The sequence below is a fragment of the Bufo gargarizans genome, chromosome 6 (assembly GCF_014858855.1).
Source record: "Bufo gargarizans isolate SCDJY-AF-19 chromosome 6, ASM1485885v1, whole genome shotgun sequence".
In the NCBI taxonomy this organism is placed as follows: domain Eukaryota; kingdom Metazoa; phylum Chordata; class Amphibia; order Anura; family Bufonidae; genus Bufo; species Bufo gargarizans.
The window spans coordinates 260,022,407-260,035,461 of NC_058085.1; the positions used below are offsets into that span (position 1 = coordinate 260,022,407).

Genomic DNA, 13,055 nt, shown 5'->3' on the forward strand with positions numbered 1-13,055 from the left:
CAAGCTAACCGATAAACAAAATAAATGAACAATTTCCCAACAACCAGTGCATAACTATTAAAGCGCTGCCACCCAACAACCACCTGTAGATATAAGCTCTGTTAATACGCAGGAACAGAAGTTAGGCTCTGTAATATAAAAGACATTACTGCAAAAAAGTCTTTCATAGTTACTCCACAATTCGCGGCCCGTCAACGATGAGGTCTCCTGTTCAGGTGCCTGTCGGTCCAATCTGCCGCTGCTTCCAGGGTTTCAAAAAAGCGGTCAGTGTCACCATCTTGGACCCGTAGTCGAGAGGGATAAATCATTGCGTATTTGATATTTCGCTCCCGTAGTCGTGCTCGGACTTCAGCAAACTGCTTCCTTTTCTTTTGGACCTCCGTTGTGAAGTCTGGATAGAATGACAGCCGTGCATTTTCATATGTGATGTTCCCCTTCTGTCGGGCCGCTAATAGTATGGCGTCTCTGTAGTTCAAGATCTTCATAATGAAAAGTCTGGGAGGGGCTCCCGCAGGTAAGGGTTTAGTAGGGACCCTATGTGCTCTCTCAATAACAAAGCAGCTAGATAGGGTGAGAGGTTGTAAATACATCTCTGATCATCTGCTCTGCAAATATTTCCGGGGTAGATCCTTCAGCGTGCTCTGGCAGGCACAAAATGCGAACATTATTGCGCCTGTTGCGGTTCTCAGCATCCACAGCTCTGGCTTGTAGAATCTTAACTTGCTGTTGCAGTTGTGTAGTATCATTTCCAACCGTTTGGTTGTGTCTTCTACATTGCTTAGTCTGCATTCCACTTCAATTGTCTTTTCAGGTATTTTGTCAAAATCATGGTGCAGACAGCTAAGGTCAGACTGAATATGATAAATTTTTGTTGTGAGAGCTGATTGACATGCAGCTATTGCCTTCATGATTTGAGAGGTTTCTGCTGAGGTTTCTGGGGTGAAAGGTTTTTCCGCAACCTGCTCCGTTTGGCTCATGGCATCCATGTATGATTTAACAACAGGTGGAGCAACAAAGGTAGTGGTTTTGCAGCCCATATACAATGTGTACAGCTGCTTATTCAATAGGAGGTAAATAGAGGAATCCCTTGTATCACAGCAGGAGTTTGGTATAGAACAGTCTCCTGGTTAATATCAGCAATGGACAGACACTGCGGTATGGCTGGAATGTAACAGAGTATAAGAGGGCACTTGATTTTCCAGGGGATATCTCTGTGACCCCAACAGCAGTATCCTCAGAGATCTGGGATCTGACCCAGGAGAAGGGTCCCACAGATATTAGTGGGTCATAGGAGGTATCTCAAGTCCCCACACAAATAGGAGGGTTCCAGAGATGTCTCTTATGACGCTGCTTTCCTTTGTAAGAAGTTACACTGCTGGCGCGTGGCTGCCTGATTTCAAGATGGCGCCTGCCACGTGTCTCCCTTACCGCTCTTGCTACCGGGATCTCCATTTTGCAAGTAAATGTCTCAGGTGCCGACAGATCCTCTGGGCGGTACCGCTGACTAGATACAGGGCCGTCTTTACCAAGGGGCAAAAGGGGCAGCTGCCCTGGGCCCAGTTGCTCCTGGGGGGCCCAAGGCAGCTGCCTCTTGAGCCCTGCTAGCTACTGCCCCGGGTGTCAGGCTGTCGGCTACACAGGCATCATGATCGTACTGTTAATGCTCTTAATTCTAGGACCTTAATGAGTTTTGCTCTAGGACCTTAATGACATCATTACCATGTGACCAGTAACCTAGCAATTACTGGCCACATGGCTATGAGGTCATCACAGGTCCTTGAGTGTTGCAGAAGTTAACTGTGGAGCTTTTTTGTGTAAAGATTACATCAGAAAAAGGTGACAGGGGCTGTTATGTTAATATACTGTAAACTACTGTATAGTGGGGTGCTGTATACTGTGTGGTGGGCTGTATATTGTGTGGGACTGTATACTGTGTGGTGGGCTGTATACTGTGTGGTAGGCTGTATACTGTGTGGTGGGCTGTATACTGTGGGGGGCCTGTATAGTGTGGGGGGGCCTGTATAGTGGGGGGGAGTGCTATACTGCTGTACTGTATAGTGTGGGGGGCTGTATCGTGTATAGTTTGGGGTGCTGTATACAGTGAGGTGTTGTATACCGTGAGGTGCTGTATACTGTGGGCTGCTATACTGCTCTACTATATACTGTGGGGTACTATATACTGTGGGGTACTGTATAGTTGCGGGTGCTATACTGCATACTGTGGGGTGCTGGGGTGCACTGGAACACTAGGGTGAGCCGAGGCCCGGTCTCCTTCCTGCAGAGCGGTGCCCACTTCCAGCCTGAGCCCAGCTGCCCAGAACACTGATCCTGAGCCGCTGGAGTCTTCAGAACTGGAAGTATTTACAGTCATTCACTGGACTCTACCAGATGTGTGGATTTTTTGTGTGTGTGTTGTGGTGGAGGGCGTGATTGCCTGCTAAGGTGTGGGAAGGCGGGATCCAGGGCTCCCAAGTAAATTTTTGCCCAGGGTCCAATCAATATTAAAGACGGCCCTGACTAGATAGGACTGTATGATATGAATCCCGGTCTCGCTGATGATACTTGGCGGACCCGATCCCTGACACTATGTCTTACTCCCTCGGGGTCCAGGGACTTGGGGTCTCATGAATTTGTCCCTCAGGAGTGTGGTTAGTGTAGAAGGATGATGGCCAGGATTTTGCCGGAGCACTGTGCCTCTGCTTCTTCACTCCATGCGAACCAGGCCACTATGCTCATCATTAATTGCCGATTTGCGCAATCGCAAATATATTGGAGCACTCTATCTGCATATAAAGCTATTGTAATGTTCTTCCATGCCAACCATTTTCTCCAGTCTCAGGAAACTTCTAGCACCTTGAAAAATTTAGCAACAGTGACTTACGCCTGTATTGCGAGTGCAATACGCGCATATTACATTGCCGATTTTTCACAATCAAGAAAATAATTGCGAAATCGAGAATATATGGTGAATATTCGCCGAAATAAACGCGAAATATCGCAAATTCGAATATTGCCCCTGGCGCTCATTACTAGTGTGACACCACCCTTACCCATTTAGCTAGTGGTCACAGTTGTAAGAGATGTACAGCAAGTAAATAAAAAAAACAAGTGGGAATTACCGCATATCTCTAGATGCTCAACATCTTTATGTTGAGCATCTACATGTCCACAGACAGTTTCTGATATTTGTTTAGTTCATTCTAAATTATGGGCTATAAGGTATAAAATTATCCAAATTTCTACTAAAACAATGTGCATTCTATACTGTAATCCAGACCATACATTTTACCATAAACAATGGGATAAATGTTGCAGATCCCTATACTATGTTACCGAGTATGTGTGTATATGTATATATACATATATATATAGCATTTGCTATATTTTTTACTTCTCATACATCTTGCTATTAAGATCACACCTTATCACCTCATTGGTTATATTTAGGTGGAAATATTACTGTTTGGTTCATCACCAAATATGTGCAAAGTATGTTTTCACTTTCCTACCACAAAAAAAGTTATGCTTTAATATTTTTGCACTATGCCTCCCATGCGCTTTGCAGTCATTCTGAAACATCTAGCTTTTAGATTGCTGAAAATAGTCAATATGGATGTACTGTACCAATTTGTGCAAATGTTATACTTCCGAATACACCAATGTGGAAGTTAGAATGCAATTGCAATATACTTGTAATATCACAGTTTGGAAATTTGCATACTGAGCACATTATAGCATGAAAGTCATGGTCCTTACCATCGTCCAGGTAAGCCTGATCCAGGTTCTGCTCTTGTTTAACGGTGACTCCTGACGGTAAGATTTCCTTCTGTTCTGTGGCTGGAGGACCACTCTTAGGAGACCGCTGGCTATTGGACTGCTGCTGGATTACCGTGGGATAGTTGGTGGGACTTATTGTTTGCGCCTGTGTTGGTCGTGTAAGACTGGATGTGAAGTCAGAGCACATGATGTGCTGGAACTCTTGGTGGCTTCCACATCTCATCTGATGGTTGGTGGGAGAATAATGAATAACTGGAGATGGCTGAGGGTTGGCTGCAGACTGGACTGGAGTGCTAGTGTGAACAAGGACTGATCTATGAGGATCTGGAATTGTGATCTGAGAGGCCACCAGAGAGGGCTGGTGATAGCTTAGTTGACTGGGACTAAGGCTTTTGCTTCTTTGGTACACAGCTGCTGATGGGCTCTGCTGTGGATATCGTGAATCAGGTGATGGAAGGCCAGCACGTACTTGTTGACAGGAGACCAAGTTGGCCAAGCATGAAGGGGAATCACTGCTCAGTGGATGCTGGGAGTAGAAGGTTTGTGGTGCTGTTCCTAGCCCAGTATGTGCGCTGCTCCCAACTATGGAAGAATACTCATCAATAGGTTCTGTTTTAATGGAAGGCACTGAAACAGATAAAAAAGAAATAATGCTCATATTTGTGTAAAAAAGAAATCAAATCAGAACATCAAAATTACTATCATGTACTAAGACAGTGACTAACCTCTGGCACTCCAGCTGTGGTGAAACTACAACCCCCACCATGCTCCATTCATCTCTAGTTCTGAGAACAGCCAAGCAAGTGTGCATCGTGGGAGTTGTAGTTTTATCACAGCTGGAGTGCCGGAGGTTAGCCATCACAGTAGTGGGATCATTCGCTAAGTTAGTATCAAAGTTCAAAATAACTAGTGACTTGTAACTAACACACAACAAAGGTCAATCCTTTTGTTTCCGTTTGCAAGTCCATATGTTCACCAATGCTGTGAATTTTACAAGGGTAAATACGTTGGTGCTATAAAAAAAATGTATGGATCCGGTCAAGAGCATGTCTCCACAATTATTTAGTGTATTTCACAAAATTTCTTAAAGGGAATCTGTCACTAGCAATTTACCAATTTTTTTTTTTTTTCATGAATCCATGTTTAACAGAGTACCTTTTTTCCATCTGTCTTGTTCTTTTGATTGTGAGTCTTGTCATTTCTTAAAAAAATCTATTCTTATGATATGTAAATGAAGCTGTAAGGAGCCCAGAGGGGCGTTATTCTTTCTCCACTGTGCCCAGGAACGCCCCTCTGAAGTGCCGTGCCCGGCTAAATTTGAAAAGTAATAACGCCTCCAAGTTCATCTAAATCGCCTCCCAGAGGTGCGGCTAAGTGCTCAACCCCCCCCCCCCCCAACGTCTTATGAACCGAATACTAATGAGTGATTCCATTATTACACAGGGAGCGGTGAGTGTAGCACTGCTAGCGCTGGTATTACCCTAGTTTCTCCGGATGCCACGCGGTGCTCTGACAGAGTACACGCTCGTTATCACATAACATCATATCACAGTGCAGCACTGCAGGAAGAGCGCTCTGGATCTTCCAATTTGCAGCGCCATCTGGAGCAGGAGAGGTAAGTTGTTTCATTTATTTTATGTATGATGAAGATTGGGAGTGTGATGAAGATTTGGGGTCTAATGAAGATTGGGGTGTGATGAAGATTTAGAGTCTGATTTGAGGTCTGATGAAGATTAGGGGTCTGATCTGAGGCCTTAAGAAAAATATTTTTTTCTTATTTTTCTTCTCTATCTTATGGACCAAAAAATACGGTAGTTTAATGCTTGTTTTAATTATAAGAAATTTTTTTAAATAAATAATCTAGCGGACATAATCTTCAATTGATCCAATGTTATGACCCATCTGAATAGAATACTAGATTTCTGTTTATAATTAGGAAACAATTTTCAGGACTGCAAAATGTTAGAGGGAACCTGTCACCTCCCAAAACCATCCCAAGCCGCCCGCAGTACTTGCGTGTAGCCAGCAGTGTGTTTCTGATGATGCCTTTCTTCCTGAAGGCAGATGCAGCAAAAGTACTGAAAACGTTGTTTTATTCCGTGCCCGGCGCGCTTCTCCACACATGCTTGAAGTCACGGTGGCAGCGACCTCCATGCTTCAAGTGACGGTAACCACGCCCCCTTCCCTGCCCCTTCGCTGTGACTGACAGCTCTTATGCAGAGAGTTCGGCAAAGGGGCAGGGAAGGGGGCGTGGTTACTGTCACTTGAAGCATGGAGGCCGCTGCCACCGTGACTTCATGCATGTGTGGAGAAGCGCGCCGGGCAGGGGATTAAAGAACGTTTTCAGTACTTTTGCTGCATCTGCCTTCAGGAAGAAAGGCATCATCAGAAACACGCTGCTGACTACACGCAGGTACTGCTGGCGGCTTGGGTGGTTTTGGGAGGTGACAGGTTCCCTTTAAGTAAAAATGAGACAGTCATAACCAAATAAATATGGATTCCTATCTAAGAAAATATATTTACAGAGGATGCTCATGTACTTACCTGGCAAGTAGGTGAAGTGCTGTGCCTGGCTTCTTTTTCGTTTTCCATTTATAACATTGAAATTCACTTTCACTGGAGTGTTAATATGCCTATTGCGATATTCTGGCACCTCCACAAACAGCATGTTCTAAAACAGAAAAAAAAAAGCAGTCACTTTCTGGTAAAGCAACCAAACTTCATGTCGTCATATATAGACTATAAGAGTCTCCAACATAGATTTTTTCAGTTTTACAGCAAGATATCTCTATTGTTACAATGAATCTAAAATAAAGAATAAAGCAACTTTGCAAATAGTTTAGATTAAAAATATGTATGTTCTGTGCACATTACATCAGAGCCCTAAAAAAGCTCGCAACATAATACTAATTCAAATGTCCGTGTTTATTCACACATAAGGTCAAATTAAAAACACTCTTTGCAGGGTTGGTGTTTGTTCACACCGAGTAGAAAGTTCATGCATAACAAAAAACGTCACTGCCTCCAGCAGTCCAAATGCAGGCTTTAGGTGGCCTGCTCTCCCAACACACGGGTCTCAGCTTTTCAGCCCAGCATAGGGCTCAGATCACAACACACATGGCGTTCCCTGCTGCTGAGCCCAGCTGCCTTTTTAAGGATAGCCAGGGGCTGTCAAAACCCGGCCTGGAACGTGGTGAGTAGTCACCCAGCACTTTGACTACTCCCAATAAGAGCCGTCCCGGATCAGCTATTTACAGCCATACTAAATAGCAAAAGTGTTCATCAGCATTAGCTGCCACTTCCACATGAAAATACCGGCTCTTACTTCACCGAGGCCGTGAACCTTGGTGACACATACCTACTATTAATGACGACGCCTTTTACCTTCCTACAAGGTATACAGTATATCAGGATATCCTTCCGATGATAGCCTTGAACCCAGTGTGCACAGAGCCTTATTAGTTTGTGTCTGCAGTTCCTATGCAAACTTCTCTGTCTCCATGGTGACAGACTACAAGAAAACCTTGTGTGTAGTCAGACTGTGCAGTCATGTCTTATTCCAAATCCCTCTGCCGTCCTCTGCTAATTTACAGAGACTAGGAGAGGGCACAGATGGAAGACTTTTACTTATGACTGCAGTACAAAGTCTTATTCAAGATATGGATGCTGTGCAGGCATCCTCGACCAACATACCCACTTTTAAATAGTCTAGAAATAGAACTGCAAGAGTATACAGTAGGTCTTAATTAATATACCATTCTATTTATTAGGATGCATCTGGCATAAGGCACAAATCTGAAACTCGTGAAACTAGTCCTAGTCATAGTATTTTGTCATCAAGTGTTCCTCGCATTGTATAGACAAACAGTGACAGTGCAGAAAATTGCAAAAACATTGGTTTTTTTCCTATATATACCTTCATTAGCCTATATTGATTCTAATGTACAGAACTGATCAGCTGCTGGGAGTAGAGTTTATCTCATCATGAAAGTATAGACAAACTTCCTACTTACAGGCTGACTTTTGTCCTTATCCACCGTGGCTTCTGTCTCCCAAATTTGCTGGCCATCTGAAAGTACAAAAAAAAAAACATAGTTGTTACAGTAAACTTTAAATTACTTATGACACACTGGCAACATGAAGGCATTCCCTTATAGATGGCTCTGTAGTATTTTTTTAAGATTTTCCCAATCAGGGGCTGGGTCCTGGAAATGGTATCATGTTCTGATAAAAGTGATAACATTTCAATAAATGACCAATAATGTCTGATGGAAGTGTTGAGGACTCCAGTTCTCTAAAGGCAAAATATCGGGACTGGTGGCAAAAACATAGCTGAGAAACAAGCCTATTAAGGCATCCTGCAAAATAGAGCCACAAAACGCCTCATGCAATTCGTATAAGTAAGACAAGTGCGAAGAACTGGGATAAAGTAAAACAAAAGACACTTTTTAGATTCTTGTAGCTGAAAACAAACAGAGGCCCAGATTTGACAACTGCATGATAACAGCATGTCCCATAGCATGATACAGGGCAAATTGAAACTTGCTTTAATAGGTCATTGTAAAACTTTTGTCCACATTTTAAACTGAGGGTATTACTGAACTGCATGGTTAAGGCCTCATGCACACGACCATTCCGTTTTTTGCGGTCCGCAAACCGTGGATCCGCATGAAACTGAAGCCGCCCGTGTGCGTTCCGCAATTTGCAGAACGGAAGGGGCGGCCCATTATAGAAATGCCTATTCTTGTCCGCAAAAATGACAAGAATAGGACATGCTATATTTTTTTGCGGGGCCACGGAACGGAGCAAAGGATGCGGACAGCACACAGAGTGCTGTCCGCATCTTTTGCAGCCCCATTGAAGTGAATGATGCGGCTACGGTCGTGTGCATAAGGCTTTAGACTGAGATTATGTTAAAGGGATTGTCTTGCAAAAAAAAAAAATCTACATGTTTCTAAGCAGCACCTGGATCTGAATACTTTTGTATAATTCAAAATCTAGTTTAGCCACTGAGTATAGCGCCACCTGTTGTTTGTTCTTTTCCTCATATGTCTGTCCACGACATTTTTTGTTAGAAGCTGTGATAATTACACGATACATCTACTTGTGCAAGAACACATTCCCCCCAGCCCAGTTGGCAGCTTGAAATAAATCTAGCACAAATCAATTAGAACAATGAATGGGAACATCTCTGAATCCATGTGTGGTACAGGACTGGTTATAAGTTTGTTAGAAAGAGACTGTCGTGCTATAGGATGCCTGATTTTCTTTTTTTTTGCATTAATCATGGCATAATGCCTTCAATGTCATACCATTCACAGCCACTATTGTAGGTTTCACTTCCTAATCCATCATCTTTTATTGACTCATGTGGCCAAAGCACGAAGTCTGGAGGAAATATCATTTACCACTGTGCGGCCATACACACTCTAGGAAACTAAAGCATTTTCACAACTGTGATCTGGGCACCTACGCAATTTTAAAATGTTGAAATTGTCGAATCTTGCTCCAAATTTATTGTGTATTTTGGACAGGGTCTATAAAAAGTAAAAAATAAATGTATAATTTAAATATGTCAAAAATGTTTGCACAAGTGGTGTTTCTCTGTCAGCCTCGCCACTTTTCCAAAAAGGGGGCATGAAAAGAGCGGGGCCAGCTGCTTTATCATCATTTTAGCCAGTTTTCTGGAGCAAAAGAACTACGGCGCATGCGCCCGCTTTCTCCGCTTTCTGGCGCATGTGCGATTACATTACTTGAGGCTGCTGCCAGGACACCGCGCAGGCCCCGCTGTGAGTAACATAGGCGCATGCGCGAGACTACGCCGCACTTAGAAAAAAAAAAAGATGAGGACAGCAGTTAATAATTAACAGCGGGACGGCGCTGGGCTTGTCGATAATGGGCACGGCTGGGCACAAACAGCCGGAGGGACAGCCCCTTGGGCACGTTAGGAAGGTAATTTGCATATAGATAAAAACGTCAGGTGGTGGTAAAAATAGTATATTTTTAATTAGATCATGGAGACTAATATGATGATATCAACAGCTCAATATCGAAAATTGGGCGAGGGGGGGCCCATACAAAAATTTGCTGTGGGGCCCAGTCACTTCTAGCTACTCCCCTGCATGAGAATGTACAACTGGATTATCAAAAGGAATTTCAGCAAAAGGTGTTAACTACGTCTGTTCATTTTCTGCATTTTCCCGTTTCCTGTTTTCTTAATAATCTGTTATCTGCTCCCTCTATCTCTCTTTACTGTCATATGAATCATCGTGTAGAAAGAAAATGTGGTCTCGCAACAATCCTGAGTGCAGAAAACCACAAGGGATTTGACAGGTGCTAAAATATTTGATTAGCAAGCACATTTTTCAAACATTTTAGATTTTTTTTTTTTTTTTGTCTGATTACCAAACCACAGGTTTCTATCAAAGCGATTGCTTGCTCAGAGGTATGTGGTATATGAGCATAAAAACTATTTCTGCATGGTATGGCAGCAATCACTTGAATCATGTATCAATTATTAAAGAACATTAAAGAACTTAAAGCAGTATTCCAAAATTTTAATATTGATGGTCCACCATCAGGACAGCCCTTCAATATCATATCTGCAGGGCCCAGCCGATGAGTTGTTTCAGGGTAGTTTAGAACTACACAGTGCAGTCCGTTGAGCAGTGGACAGGGCCGGTAACTGCAGCACTGTGCCCATTCACTTTAATAGGAGCAGCGCTGTACTTAACAGCTCTATTCAATACATAGCGGACAAAGCTGTGTAGTTCTGGCCCCAACGTCAGGCACCAGAGCTACTCTGAAACAGCTGATTGGATTTGGTGCAGGGCGTCAGACCCCGGCTGATCAGATAATGAAGCCTGTTCTGAGGATAGGCCATCAATATTAAAATCCTGGAATATTCATTTAAATAATAGATGCTAACAGTGCACTCGCACTGCCATCTTTGCTTATAAATACAAGAAGATATGTAAATACAAAGTTGAAAATGACATTTCTTGATCCATGGAAACACAACTATGGCAGAAATGACTCTTTATACAGTCATGGAGGGCAAAGATGAACCCCATATTACACGGGTCATGTACTGTAGATAATGCCATTGAACTGAGTGAACATCAAATAGATGTTATCCCACTGCCAGCACTTTAGGAACCTGGTTTCTATTATCTCTGTAAAGACCTGCTTGTAGTAAGAATTATTATACATATGAGGACTACAACGGTGGAAATGTTCATCACACACTCACTGAAGCTTTACAGTAAATGGCAGGCAGCTATGTAACACCAAGTATCTAAATGGCAGGTGTTGTTCACACTAGGGCAAATATGCAGAATTTAAACACAATATGCATGCTAGGTGCAATGGTCCAATGTAAGGGATTGATCACCAGTACAAGTTACTTCTTAGATAAAGGCTTTCATATGATGCCACATTAGAGCAGATGTAATGCATGCAACTTCTAAATAGTCTCCCAAAACAGGGAGTAATCACATCCCATTCCTATAAGACTCTGTTCACACTAGCATCATGGCTTGCGTTTTACAAGAGTCATGGCAGATCCATTATGATCCATTTTGTAATGTAACCTGACATTCCATGGACTTTTAATAATACTATAAGCATGCTACTTGCCACATCAGGCTTCCAGCCAATAAACCAAGGTAAACGTTACACACTTGTTCCACTGGCAGCTATCTGTCCTGATCCACTCATACGTGTCCTGGTTAGCGCAGATGTGCATGCATGTATTCTCAGTAAAAAAAGGATAGAGGAAGCCAACATACTGATCCTGATCTCCCCGATATCTACTGGGTGGCCACTATACAACATAGTTGGTTGGCCTGTCCCACCGAAATCGGCAGGTGTAGGTTCGGCCAACATACATCTAATTTGTATGGCAAACCTCACCCATAGGCTATCTAGTTCATGTATACATGTTTAAAGGAGTAATGGGAGAACCCTACTAAGACAACGTATTCCCTATCTGAAGGATAGTTGATAAGTGTCTTATCATCAGGGGTCTGACTGCTGGGGCCTCCAGCGATCACAAGAACAAATGCCTCCTCTGGCAGTCTGTATGCCAGACTGAAATCTACTCCAACTCGTAGCTGGCATAGATTTCAGTCATCATTTACACCAGTTTTTGGCATAAATGATGATAATGTGCGGCCGATGGCACTGCCCACACCTGCTTCCTTTTTGGTGAGGGTAGTGTAAAATGCCAGTTGTGACTAAATCTAGTCTCAATGGCATTTAAAAAGTCACAAAACTGGATTTTGCATTTTTAATGTCAAATCCATTGTGTAAGGGGTGATAAATCTCCCCCTTAAACCTTATCCTATGGGTAGGGAATAAGGTGCCTTATTAATGGGACAATCCCTTAACTTTTTGTACTGTACTCCACAGGATAGAACAGCAAAGTCTGCTACGCTATTTCATACAAATTTTTTGCAGTATACTAACATGTACCAGCCAGGCAGAAGCCAAAAGGACACTCTGGCACAGTGGAGGGCTATGGACATTTTTAGGGTGTACAATAGGATCTTGGTGTACACGCTAAATGTAGGCAACAACGTGATGTAAACAGCCGCTAAAATGCACTACAATATCTTCCAATACTTTATACGTTTATCATTCATGGTGTCTCAAGAAGGGGGAAGTTTCTCACCAACCACTTACGTCAAGTAGCCTAGACGTTTGTCAACTCCGGTCTGTCTCCTTACACTAGTATAATGAATTCTACATATGCACACATACCGCCAATATTATAATAAACCTCCGAGCAGCTGGAACACATATTGTCACCTGAACACCTACACATTATATGGAGGCCTAGATTCATACTGGGAACTTGTAATAAAATAAGTCACATAGAAGTTGTGACTCAGAAGGGGAAGAAGGATATTCTCTTGCTATGCCAGAATTTTATGAAATCGGAGGCCTTCATAATTTTTGTCTCCAAAGAGTAAAAAAAAAAAAGCCTTTTGATTTCAGAGCAGAACAATCAAGTATAGGCTAGCTTCCATGTGCGCCCCCATAAAGAAGACAGTGCCAGGAAGGCTGGAGTGAATGGTAGATTCCTGTGTTAATGAGGATTTACCATCTGTAAGATTCCAAAGGACTGTGTCACAAAGGACCCCTCCAAAATATTCCACCCGTCTCCCTGCATTTCATATAACCATGGTAACTGGCTTACAGCAAGCCTGTTTCTCAATCAGAGCACTTAGATTGTTCCTGTTTTGCAATGTTTCTTTGGGATATCCCAATGACAT

The 13,055-nt window shown here is 42.8% G+C and overlaps 1 protein-coding gene across 8 annotated transcripts in view; it reads right to left on the bottom strand.

Moving 5' to 3' along the window:
• Positions 1-13,055, bottom strand: part of NFATC2 (nuclear factor of activated T cells 2) — a 139,137-nt gene that overhangs the window by 48,148 nt on the left and 77,934 nt on the right. For all 8 annotated transcript variants that reach the window (XM_044297594.1, XM_044297595.1, XM_044297592.1 and 5 more), the window contains exons 7-9: positions 7,791-7,846; positions 6,322-6,448; positions 3,757-4,404 (exon numbers count right to left, since the gene is read on the bottom strand). In XM_044297594.1, coding sequence (XP_044153529.1) covers positions 3,757-4,404; positions 6,322-6,448; positions 7,791-7,846 — 831 coding nt within the window. The remainder of the gene's footprint in view (positions 1-3,756; positions 4,405-6,321; positions 6,449-7,790; positions 7,847-13,055) is intronic.